The sequence below is a fragment of the Nicotiana tabacum genome, chromosome 22, assembly GCF_000715075.1.
Source record: "Nicotiana tabacum cultivar K326 chromosome 22, ASM71507v2, whole genome shotgun sequence".
NCBI classification, from domain to species: domain Eukaryota; kingdom Viridiplantae; phylum Streptophyta; class Magnoliopsida; order Solanales; family Solanaceae; genus Nicotiana; species Nicotiana tabacum.
Genome location: NC_134101.1, coordinates 109,439,911 through 109,452,873, shown reverse-complemented (window position 1 = coordinate 109,452,873; position 12,963 = coordinate 109,439,911). Strand labels below are relative to the sequence as shown.

At 38.2% G+C, this 12,963-nt stretch overlaps 1 protein-coding gene across 1 annotated transcript; it reads right to left on the bottom strand.

The window, feature by feature from the left end:
• Positions 1–853: 853 nt before the first annotated feature.
• On the bottom strand, positions 854–12,751 carry LOC107810882 (uncharacterized). The gene is made up of 10 exons (XM_016635708.2): positions 12,511–12,751; positions 12,349–12,424; positions 12,109–12,206; positions 4,290–4,391; positions 4,089–4,175; positions 3,604–3,720; positions 2,925–3,028; positions 1,882–2,021; positions 1,645–1,781; positions 854–1,525 (listed from the first exon to the last, which is right to left on the bottom strand). Exons 1-10 carry the CDS (start codon positions 12,697–12,699, stop codon positions 1,352–1,354), a joined length of 1,224 nt encoding a protein of 407 aa, XP_016491194.1. The 5' UTR covers positions 12,700–12,751; the 3' UTR covers positions 854–1,351.
• Between the last annotated feature and the right edge of the window lie 212 nt (positions 12,752–12,963).

The following is a 12,963-nucleotide window of genomic DNA, read 5'->3' as shown; positions in this document are numbered from 1 at the left end:
AGGTTAGTTTTGATACATACGGAGTGCATTGGATCCGTTATACTCATACTATACTTCTGCATATTTTTGTGCAGTTCCAGATATTGATACTAGCAGAGCTGAGGAGTAGATCATTGTTGTACTAAAGGAGACTTGAGGTAGTGCGGCTCATTCATCCGCAGGCCTCGAATTCTTTTCATGTTCAAGACTGTTAATTACTTCAGACAGTGTTGTTTTATTTCAAATTGTTGTATTCTGACATTCTTAAAGGTTGTACTACTATTTTCACATATTGGTGTTGGTTTTAGATTTATTTAAGCTCTAGAACTCAGTTAGACTTAATATATTGCTTCATTTCTATTGTTAATTCAGTTGTTGCGTGATTTGGTTCGCCTAACCGACACGTTTGATGTCATCACGGTCACTGGTGGGATTTTGAATCGTAACATCATTATAATTGTGGCCGAAATGTTGAGTGACAGGATGCAACGTGTGCCGGCCACACTGATTTGATTAGCTAGAGAGTTAGGTTTTTTTTTTTTTTTTTTTTTTTAAAGTTAGAGAGTTAGTTTGTTGATGATTCTGTTAGAGAAGTTTAGTTACCAGTTGGCTAGATAATTATGCTATGTAGTAATAGTTCTCAAATTTTCTCATCTATTCTTTCCTGATCATTTCAACTGTTATTATTTTATTCTTTTATAAAGATCTTTTGTTCAATACAGCTAATTTCATTGTTGGGAAGGCTCTAATAATTTGACCCTTTTTCCCTTTTAATTGTTTGACTGCATGTGTTATAATTTAGTAACAAACGATTTTAAGTATTTGTCGAATTTTAAAGGTGATCAAACTCAACGGGGTCATGCATATCCAAGTGTGAGTGATAACTCCTACTTAGGTTGATTCAAGTATACGTCATAGATATTTACAACAAAATATCGTGTACAAGCACATAATATGGCACCTGAGTACATCGTGCATCAACTTCTTGTATAAGAAACAAGAGTTTCCCTCAACTAGTCTTCTTTATCATATCCAAAACTACTTTTTAAATCTCTTAAATATTTGAGTATTTGCATTGCTGAACCACGGAGAGCACTCGAGGCTGAGGATCACATCCATGCGCACAAGCTCAACAAATTGTTGGGTCATCCACCTACAAATACAATTCCTATAATTTCACCAACATCAACAACTGCCAACATGTGACCACCTTCATTAACCACTCTCTATCAAGAGCGACGGTTCCTTTCATCTTAACGCAGCAGCTTGTACCAAACAAGACCTGTTCTTGAGAAGCTGTCAAGCACAGGTGATATGGTTTAGCACAGAACAAATGGAGTAGCTTCAAGCTTGCAAAACTTTTATGATATCATTATGCAAGTGCAACTACAGAATGAGATTCCTGAATTGCATTTCCAGTAAGCAAAGGACTCTTCTGAAACTCATTTCTCAACTGTCCACAAGCAGCACTTGCATCAAGTCCCCGTGTTTGACGTACACTAGCAGTTACTTTACGAGATTCAAGAGCAGAGACAAAAGCAAGAACCTGCACCAACAAATTCAACGTGAATGCATCAATGCAAGATAAACTCAGATGAAGTGTTCGGAAGGAAGATAAATGGGGAAATCCGTCAGCGAAGGTTGTAGAGGTTGGATGAAGCATACTGATCTTTTGGATGGACGCTTATACTCCGAGCCCTCTATTGGATTAAATGGTATTAAGTTCACATGATGACCACGACCCCATTCATGAAGCAATTCTGCCAGTTCAATTGCATGCTCGACCGAATCGTTCACTCCGGCTGCCAAAAAGCGAAAATTGAAAGCCACGTACTTAGCACATGTTCTCTAGACAGTCTACCACTAAGGGGAAAAAAAAGAAGAGAAGAATTCACTGAATACCTAAAAGTGTATATTCAAAGGAAACCCGTCTTCTAGTTTCCAGGAAGTAGTCCTTGCAATCCTTCATAATTGCATTCAAAGGGTAGGACTTTGCACTTGGTACAATCTTTTCCCGAAGATTCTGATTTGGAGCATGTAAGCTGATGTACAGCGGTGAAACAAAGTAGAGATCAGAAATTCTAGATAGCTAAGGATAAATCAGCAGGAACAAAAGAATGTCTCCGTTAATATGCAAATCTTCACAGCTCTATGTAGGCCAATATAAGAGTCCTCGAGAAAACTTGCTGTAAAGTCCCAGTGAAAAAATGAAACTAATCGCATCATGAGATATATAAAGTTCCACCAATATCTGAACTGTCCATTTTAAATTCCTTGCCTAGAGTTGCAGATAACCGCTCTTCAACTTTTGCAAATCCGGTGTTTCTATTCAATGGCAAGAAAAAAAATGATTTAGGACACAATCCCAGTACACTTGCTTCTTATGCTACATCTTGTCCAGATCTGTTGGCCACACTTCTCTGAAATTAAGTGGGGTATCAACTTTCTTGCTACTGAAATGTAGTAGCTTCATGGTTTCTTAAATCTAAAGTCGTCATTAGAGATTTGGTAGCAAACATCATTCTTATGCTTTTATTCAATGTTTAAGTTTAGCCTGCATATGGGCTAGAACAATCCCCAAAGTAGTATAAAAGCCACATATCAGGAGGCAAGGACATTATGCGAAGGGGCACAAGAAAATCTATATGCTGTAAACTAAGGGCTCAGACTAATCCTTTATTTTATTTATAAAAAGGGCTCAGAATAATCCTTACAACATATTGGAAGAAGGAAATAAGCACCCAAAGTCCCACACCACTACCATAGCAGTGCAAAATATTCTGAATCTCGTGGACACAACTAGCAGCAGTTAATAACGAAAAGCCAGAAGTATCTGCTACCAGACATGCATTTCTCAGCTATCATTTTAAGATTCTTTTTCTTCCCTTTTGTTGTGCTTTATTTGAGTTGCTAGTGTGTATAGTGTTTTTGGGAGTAACTACTACCTGAGAGCCAATGTTGACTGAAGTTTGTAAGATGCGAGCTTCTTTATGGTGTTTGGAACTCCAACAGTTGAAATCGTAATCATCCTTTGCCCAATCAAAATATCCTTATAAGAAAAGAAAGAATTCAAATTCATACTACAACATATGAAATAACATGGAACAATATGCTGCTTTTCTACAAAACTTAAAGGGTCAACTATATGGAAGAATGATCCTACCACTCTTGTGTCAGCTCTTGGCACTTATTGTCCAGTGCCTTTATATTACTTCATCAAGTTTGATTTACATTTGAAGGAAACAATTTCTCTAGCAAGACATAATAGATCTCTCAGTCACTTGCATATTCCAGATACTTTTACCCTCCGAAAAGTAGTAAGAACCAAGTGCCCACATTTTTCAAGGTGAATATTCATAGAAAGCTATTCAAGCAGCAGGGCCAATTATGCAATGAAATGCATGTTTAAGCAATCGACATGCTACTTAACCTCAGAATCTGTCAATATTCTTGAAGGCAACAGAATCTTGGGAGCCTTTTATACCAAGAGAAACATATAAAATACACTCTTGTAGAAAAGGACTGGAAATACATTGTACCAGAAAACATTTCTAGTTCAATCAACATGTCAGACTCGAGGGAGGAACTGAAATGAACAAAGTCATATCAAGGATGTTACAAGACCTTATTCAGGCAACGATGTGCTTCAAGGACTTCTTTCATGTTCAACATTGGCTCCCCCATACCCATAAACACAACGTTTGTCACTCTCTGCTTGAATAGCTCTTCTATTGCCAAGACCTGCAGTAATTATAAATCAAAGTAATCTCCTCAAGTTTATGCCACAAAGACATACCATGTTCTTGAATTAGGCATCAACAAGAAAACGAAAATCAATACGTGTGCCCACAGAATCCTCTTGACTGTGATCAAGTTAAAGTTCAAAACCATGACTGATAAGGGTAACAGTTTTTAGCAGCTATGGTATGTTAACAGGCCATCCATTTTCTATCCAAAATGATGGATAGAGTATGTTGACAGGCCATCCATTTTCTATCCAAAATGATGGATAGAAAATCTATAGAAATCCCACGATATAGCTTTTATAGCTACAAGAAAGCAATTATGAAGACGCCGGTATATATTAAGGGCAGAGATGCAAAGAAAACCTGATCAACAATCTCATGGCTCTTAAGGTTCCTTGAGAATCCTCCTTTGCCAGTGGCACAGAACGAACAGCGCAATGGGCAGCCCACCTGATTAGCAAAGAAATGAATGGCCACAGCGGCAGAATAAAGAGTAAAAGCCACAAAAAAATTTAGTAGCTAATTCTGAGAGCATATATTTAATCAATGATGATAATAAGTTACCTGAGATGAAACACATGCTGTCAAGCGAGATGAACCATCTTTGTCTTTAACTGGAATTCCAACAGTCTCGACCAATCGGTTGTCCTCGAGTTTTATTAACAACTGAAGATAAATATCAGGAATTCTAAGATAGTTAAAGAGGGAAAAGATGACAGAAGAAAGAGATATGTACTACACAAAAGAGTTCAACCTCCCAAAAATAATTATAACTTCTTTTCTTTTTTCTTTTTTCGGACCAAAAAAAATATAACTAAAAAGTACAATCCTAGGGAAGACTTAACATAAAAACACCAAGACATACAAAATAAAAAGCTGTCTCAGGGCATAACACAACTTGCTAATAGCATATGCTGGAGGTCCATTATCTAACTCATTCTTTAAAAGTCACTTCCAATTTGCTCTCCTTCAGTAGCTGGATATGGACACAACATCCTTCCGTGTTAACACAATCCTAGCTTCCAGTTATGCCACACACACACGCCAGAAAAGAGAGAGAGAGAGAGAGAGAGAGAATCAGTTATGTCCTAAAAAGTTCAGCTAGAAAATTAATTATTTCATTATTTAAACTTTAGCTTGAAATATTATTTGCAAATCAATGTTTGTCTTTGTAATTTGGTCCATTTTTTCAACTTTAACGTGAAATAGAGAATTTAAAGTTGAAAAACTGGTTTTAGGGTTTTTCAAATGAAACAGCGGTTTTCAATCAAAAATTTCAACATTTTTTCCAAGTGATATTCATGTTTCCAAACACAGCTTGAACTTCCAGATACCCCTTTTCAAACTACAACTTCAAATACTCTTTTCAGCTTCAAGTGAGAATTTTTTGTTTGTTTTCCTTTTCTGGTTTGTATTCGACCTCATTATCTGCTTCAGGATTCTTAACTCTCATCTTCCCTTGAACTTAATTTAATTCACATCTAGTCCCCTATTTATTTGTTGTGACCTTCCTCAATAGTGGTTGATCTTCAATGCCAAGCTCCCAAATTGTTGGGCTTTGTTAAAACTTTTAGGTCCATTAATCCTAAGCCTCCAATCTTCATAGGTGTTAAATAGTTATATGTAAATAATCCTAGTTCCATATGTAGTAGTAGGAGTAGAACATGTATTATATTTACAGGGCTCATTGTATCATTGTTAATAAATCAATAGAATATTTTCCCGTGTATTATTTCTCACATGGTATCAGAGCGTGAGTGAGACATGTCCGGGAAAGTCAGATAGTCGTCGTGCGTCAATTTACGACGATTCTAGGGCAGATTTACGTCAAACTAATTTCCATCGGCGTTGTGCAAAAAATCAACACCACCACAAGGTCCCTCAACCCCCGTTGACCAAACACCAACAAATATCTCCAGTAGCAGAGCTTTCACACGCCTATCGGAGAAAAAAAATTTCGGTGAGATCTGGTCCATGCACAGGCGCGTGGGACCCCTTCCAACCATTTTTTCGCGGACCTTCTTTGAGACAGCTTGTTCCCTAGGCTTTTCCGACTCTACTCATTCAAGTTTCATCATATTCCGATAACTTTTTTATTTTCTGGTGACTATTTGCATATTCCAAGGACTGTTCCAGTTTCCGGCGGCTACAATGTATTTTTTCTATTGCTTCTCAATTATTTTTCTGACCTAAAACAATTTTGGACCAACTTCGCCACCAATTTTTGTGACTTCGTACTTATTTGATCCAACCATGTCTCTCGGACTTATGCTTTTGGTTCCAAAAATAGTGGAGTTGGAAATTCAGCCTTTATGATTACTTCTGAACCCCTACTTGGAAGTTCAAATTATTTATCTTGGGCTTCGTCTGTGGAGTTGCGGTGTAAAGCTCAAGGCGTTCAAGATCATTTAACCAAAAAGGTTAGTAAGGGAGATGAGAAGGCCAAAGCACAGTGGGAAAAGATCGATGCTCAGTTATGTAGTATCTTGTGGCGATCTATTGATTCCAAGTTGATGCATTTGTTTCGTCCATTCTAGGCATGTCATTTAGTTTGGGAAAAGGCTCGTACTTTATACACTAATGACATATCTTGTTTTTATGATGTGATATCGCAGATGACAAATTTGAAGAAATAGGAATTGGATATGTCGACTTACTTGGGACAAGTAGTCAGGGAGGAATTTGAGAAGTTCATGTCAATTTTTGCTAGTGTTGAAACGCAACAACAGTAACGACAAAAGATGTTTCTAGTCCTTACACTCGCTAGACTTCCTAATGACCTTGATTCAGTGCGTGACCAGATTTGGCTAGTCTGACTGTCCCTAAAGTTGATGAACTATTCTCTCAATTAATTCGCCTTGCTGCAGCGCCTAGTCACATAGTGATTTCATCACAGACGGTTGACTCCTCTGTACTCGCATCCCGGATGAAAAATCGGGTATCTCAAACTATGGAGAATAGATGAGGCGGAGTTCGTTTTGGAAGGTCTCGACCCAAGTGTTCTTATTGTAATAGGCTTGGACACACCCGTGAGGTGTGTTACTCTTTGCATGGTCGACCACCTAAAAATGCTCATGTTGCTCAAATAGAGACTGCAAGTAACCAGAGGTTTTCTTTATCTGAACGGAAATATAATGAGTTCCTTCAGTATCGAGCAAGTAAGCAGACACCTCCACAAGTAGCCTCAGTTGCTCCGACTAACTTCTGTTGCTGGTAATTCCTTTGCTCTGTTTCCCACTCTACAACTCTTGGACCGTAGGTCATGGACTTAGGCACCTCTAATCATACTTTTGGTACTAAGTCACTTTTGTCAAATATTTTTTATTCACAGTCTCTTCCCAAAGTTACTTTAGCCAATGGAGTCCAAACCAAAGCAAAAGGAGTTGGACAAGCTAATCCGTTGTCCTCTGTCACTTTAGATTCTGTTCTTTATGTCCCTGGTTGTCCTTTTAATCTTCCATCAGTTAGTCGGTTGACTTGTGCCCTCCATTGTGGTATATACTTTATTGATGACTCTTTTGTTATGCAGGACTACAGTACGGGACAAATGATTGGCACAGGGCATGAATCACAAGGCCTTTACTACCTTGATTCACTCAATCCTTCCACAGCATGTCCAATTACAGATTCTCCAAACCTAATTCAAAGACGTTTAGGATATCCAAGTTTATCCAAGCTTCAAAAGATGGTGCCTAGTTTATCTAGTTGGTCTACATTAGATTGTGAGTCATGTCTAACTTGGGAAACATACCCAAGCCACTTTTTCGCTTAATGTTGAAAGTCGTGCAGAGTCTGTTTTCCTTTAGTTCATTATGATATATGGGGTCCCAATTATAGTTAGTTCAACCTTAGGATTTCGTTATTTTGTTAGTTTCATTGATGATTACTCAAGATGTACTTGGATTTTCCTAATAAAAGATCATTCTGAGTTGTTTTTTATATTCTATAGCTTTTGTGCAGAAATAAAAAATCAGTTTGGCGATAATGCCTTAGAATACTCATCCTAAGGCATTTATCTTGGGCTTCGTCTGTAGAGTTGTGGTGTAAAGCTCAAGGTGTTCAAGATCACTTAACCAAAAAACCTAGTGAGGGAGATGAAAAGGCCAAAGCACGGAGGGAAAAGATCGATGCTCAGTTATGTAGTATCATATCACGATCTATTGATTCTATGTTGATGCCTTTGTTTCGTCCATTCTAGTCATGTCATTTAGTTTGGGAAAAGGCTCATACTTTATACACTAATGACATATCTCGTTTCTATGGTGTGATATCGTGGATGACGAATTTGAAGAAACGGGAATTGGATATGTCGACTTACATGGGACAAGTACAAGCAGTCATGGATGAATTTGAGAAGTTGATGTCAGTTTCTGCTAGTGTTGAAAAGCAACAAGAGCAACGACAAGAGATGTTTCTAGCTCTTACACTCGTTGGACATCCTAATGACCTTGATTCCGTGAATGACTAAATTTTGGCTAGTCTGACTGTCCCTACAGTTGATGAACTATTCTCTCGATTACTTCGCCTTGCTGCAGCACCTAGTCACATAGTGATCTCATCACAGACGGTTGACTCATCTGTTCTCGCATCCCAAACAGTGAAAAATCGGGTATCTCGGACTATGGGGAATAGACGAGGCGGAGGTTGTTTTGGAAGGTCTCGACCCAAGTGTTGTTATTGTAATAGGCTTGGACACACCCATGAGGTGTGTTACTCTTTGCATGGTCGACCACCTAAAAATGTTCATGTTGCTCAAACAGAGACTGCAAGTAAGCAGAGATTTTCTTTATCTAAAGGGGAATATAATGAGTTCCTCCAGTATCGAGCAAGTAAGTAGATACCTCCACAAGTAGCCTCGGTTGTTCAGACTGATACTTCTGTTGCTGGTAATTCCTTTGCTTTGTACTACACTTGGACCGTGGGTCATGGACTCAGGCGCCTCTGGTCATATTTTTGGTAATAAGTCACTTTTATCAAATATTGTTTATTAACAATCTCTTTCCAGTGTTACTTTAGCCAATGGAGTCCAAATAAAAGCAAAAAGAGTTGGACAAGCTAATCCCTTATCCTCTGTCACTTTAGATTCTGTTTTTTATATCCCTGGTTGTCCTTTTAATCTTGCATCAGTTAGTCAGTTGACTCGTGCCCTCCACTGTGATATATACTTTAGTGATGACTCTTTTCTTAGGCAGGACCGCAGTACGGGACAGATGATTGGCACAGGGCGTGAATCACAAGGCCTTTACTACCTTGACTCACTCAATCCTTCCACAACATGTCCAGTTACAGATTCTCTAGACCTAATTCACAGACATATAGTACATCCAAGTTTATCTAAGCTTCAAAAGATGGTTCCTAGTTTGTCTACATTAGATTGTGAGTCGTGTCAACTTGGAAAACATACCCGAGCCACTTTTTCGCGTAATGTTGAGAGTCATGCAGAATCTGTTTATTCTTTAGTTCATTATAATATATGGAGTCCTAGTAGAATCAGTTCAACCTTAGGATTTTGTTATTTTGTTAGTTTCATTGATGATTACTCAAGATATACTTGGATTTTCTTAATAAAAGATCGTTCTTAGTTGTTTTTTATATTCCAGAGTTTTTGTGCTGAAATAAAAAAATAAGTTTGGCGTTTCTATTCGTATCTTTCGTAGTCATAATGCCTTAGAATACTTATCCTCTCAATTTCAGCAGTTTATGACTTATCAAAGAATTATTTATCAGACATCTTGTCTGTATATCCCTTAGCAGAATGGGGTAGCAAAGAGAAAGAATAGACACCTCATTGAGACTTCTCGCACACTTCTAATTGAGTCTTATGTCCCGCTGTGTTTTTGGGGTGATGCAGTTCTCACGGCTTGTTATCTAATTAATCGGATGCCTTCATCTTCAATCCATAGTCAAATTCCGTATTCGGTAATTTTTTTCCCCAGTCATCCTTATACTCTATTCCCCCTGGTGTGTTTGGGAGCACATGTTTCGTTCGTAACTTAGCTCCCGGAAAAGATAAGTTAGCTCCCCGTACTTTCAAGTGTGTCTTCCTTGGTTATTCTCAAGTTCAAAAGGGATATCGTTGCTACTCACCTGATCTTCATAGATACCTTATGTCACCCGATGTCACATTTTTCGAGTCATGACCTTACTTTACCTCTTCTGATCACCTTGGTATATCAGAGGTTTTACCGATACCGACTCTTGAGGAGTTTACTATAACTCTTTCTACATCTTTCGCCATAGAAGTCTTACTCATACCGACCATTGAGGAATCTAGTATTGCTCCTCCTAGAGGCACGTTCTTACCACATAAGCCACCGGATGCAAGCCTCAATTTCTTCCACCCCGCTCCAGTACGGTGTATGAAATCATCATCAATCTCCCCATTACCTTGGATTACTAACCCCAGGTACTTGAAACTTCTTCCCTTGGGGATGACTTGTGTATAAAATCTCATTTCCACTTCAGCTTCCTAAGTTACATCACTGCACTTGCACTCCATGTATTCAATTTTAGTCCTGCTACACTTGAAGCCTTTGGACTCCAGGATCTGTCTCCAGACCTCCAGCTTAGCGTTAACTCCATCTTGCATCTCATCAATAACACTATGTCATCTGCAAATAACATGCACCAAGGCACCTCCCCATAAATGTGTCACGTCAATACATCGCGAATAAGAACGAGCTAAGAGCCAATCCTGGTGCAACCTCATCACGGTTGGAAAGTGTCTCGAGTCTCCTCCCACTGTCCTTACCCGTGTTTTAGCACCATCATACATGTCCTTAACCGCCCTAGTGTACTCTACAGGAACACCTCTAGCTTCAAAGCACCTCTATAAGACTTCCCTTGGGACTTTGTCGTATGCTTTCTCCAAATTAATGAACACTCCTCTTCCACACCCTATAGTGCTCCACCAATCTCCTTATGAGATGAATGGCTTCGGTAGTCGATCATCCCGGCATGAAGCCGAACTGGTTCTCGGAAATAGACAATCCTCCTCACCCTCATCTCCACCACCCTCTCCAAAATTTTCATAGTGTAGCTTAGCAGCTTGATATACCTATAGTTGCCTTCTAAACACCAACATACAAGCATTAGCTTTAACTTCTAAAGACATGGAAAGCTCCTACCACCATAGAGTCAGTACACCTACTAAAATCATATTTTACAACTCCTCTCAATCCAAGTAGTTATTCGAAATCATATTTTGGTCGATGCACGGTGAGGTGAAGCCATATTATAGTTGTTCTGGGGCTAGTGGGATATTTGGGTCAAAAAAGGTCTAACATTAAATGGTTCATGACAGGAAGGATTCACAAGAATATGGACTCCATCGGCAAAGAGTCAACCTGTTGAAGAATAAAAAAAGAGGTTGAAAAGTCAATGCTACTAAAAAACATCCCTTTGTCGTCTAAAGTGATAGAGCAACGCAAACCGAGTTCTCCCATGGGTGAAATGATGTGCCTATGAGAACAACTTGCTTTAAAAATGAGGCATAGAGTGCTTGAGTAAAAACTGGTCAATGCTTTGAATCTGACTTCAATAAATGTAGAAAAAGGAAAAACAGGACCTCTTGCTATGTAGATTCTAGGTCTCCTCTCCACATACATATCAATGTTTTCACTACCCTCGTTGTCTTCTACGACTGTTTCTGTGCTACATCATTAGCTTCTTGTTATTTTCATACACAAATAATCTTGCTACTTCTTGCAAACTTCTTTTTTCTCTCTTAGTTCAGTTACTAAAGTGATTAAACATGAGGGCCAGTTCTGCAACTTAATTTTCTAATAGTTGACTAGCCGAATATAAGTATTAATTTTGTGATTGAAGTTATCTTTCTATGGTCTTAGTGAAATTATATTTTATTGATGTCTATTCAAAATTGTTGGATTACTATAAAAGTTGTCATTAGTATATACTGGAAGCTGAAGTTAGCAACTTGATGTTATAAACATATATTTGGTATTTCTTGTATTTTTCAAAAATGTGCACTTTACTTCTAAGACGCGTGCACTCCCATTCTCGATTTTCACTTGAAGTCCCATGAGTTCTATCTCTTTTTGCGCTTTGCGCTTTCCATACTGCAAAAAGCCTGCACTCCATGGTATAATGGAGGCACCAGACATATAAAAAATGGAGTCACCACATGCCAAAATGCCTTGCATATGTATATCGACAATCTAGGATCAGCTTCAACTGGCCATCTTTTTGTATAGTCATTAAAATAACACCAGACTAAACAGTCAACCAAAGTTAAGCACACAAGAAAGTTCGTTAGTTATTTCTAAATGAAATTAACGGCAAAACTACTATACTTAGGGCAACCAAAAATCTGTAACCACTAACACACAGCATAACCAAAATATAAGCATGCAAGAAAATTCACCTTGATGGTCCCATCAGCTGCGGTGACGGCTTTATGAATTGGGGACCTTCCAACCCTCCATCCTGCTTCTTCTAAATCGGATCTGAATGCCAATGGCACTGCAAAATTTAACAGAAAAATTAGTAATTACAAAACGTAAGAGCAAGAATAAAAATGAAAGAGACTTTGGTCTTAAATAAATAAACTAGAATTATATTTCCAATAGTAAGAAAAAAATAAGGGCTAAAACAAAAAACTCACGCTGACTAAATTCCTGAATTTCCTTGACCTTTCTCTTGTAGATGAGATGATACAGTTGTTTACCTCTAAAACTTTTCTGTAGCACATTAAACAGAGTAATTAAGTGGAGTACTCGTTGACGTTTTAACAGTTTGGTTACAAATTGTTGGGCTGTGAACAAACCTGACCAAAGTCGAGCGCGATTTGCTGAAGGTGTTCGTCCGACAAGCCAAGGAGAACGTGCGAATCCATTTGAGAAGCCTTCTTGAGTGAGGGTACTCTGACGCTACTGGAGGCGACTGTAAAAGTGCGAGACCGTAAGGCCCGTGAGAGGGGAAGGGAGCAGCCGTACTGAAGAAGAGCCATCGCCATTTCAGCTCAAAGTGCTATCTCTCAAGAGGATAAACCCAAAATAAACCTCTATGGATTTAAATGATATAATAATATAGGAATTAAATAATAAAGGGACTAATTAGTAAATTTGATAACGATTGGTTCATTAGATTAAAAATAGAATAACAGCAGTACAATAGATTTTTATTTTTAATTTTATCCTTGAATTATTTTGAAGGACATTTGAAAAAGAATTTTGAAGAAGGACATCTTTGTAATTAGAATTTTATTTTGAGATTAGTA

What these genes read in the sequence shown, in the direction of transcription:
- LOC107810882 (XM_016635708.2), bottom strand. Translation starts at nt 12,699, where the DNA reads ATGGCGATGGCTCTTCTTCAGTACGGCTGCTCCCTTCCCCTCTCACGG. An exon ending in TCGCGCTCGACTTTGGTCAG is followed by an intron (nt 12,425 to 12,510) that starts GTTTGTTCACAG and finishes AATGTGCTACAG; the next exon opens with AAAAGTTTTAGAGGTAAACA. An exon ending in GCCATGAGATTGTTGATCAG is followed by an intron (nt 3,721 to 4,088) that starts GTTTTCTTTGCA and finishes TAATTACTGCAG; the next exon opens with GTCTTGGCAATAGAAGAGCT.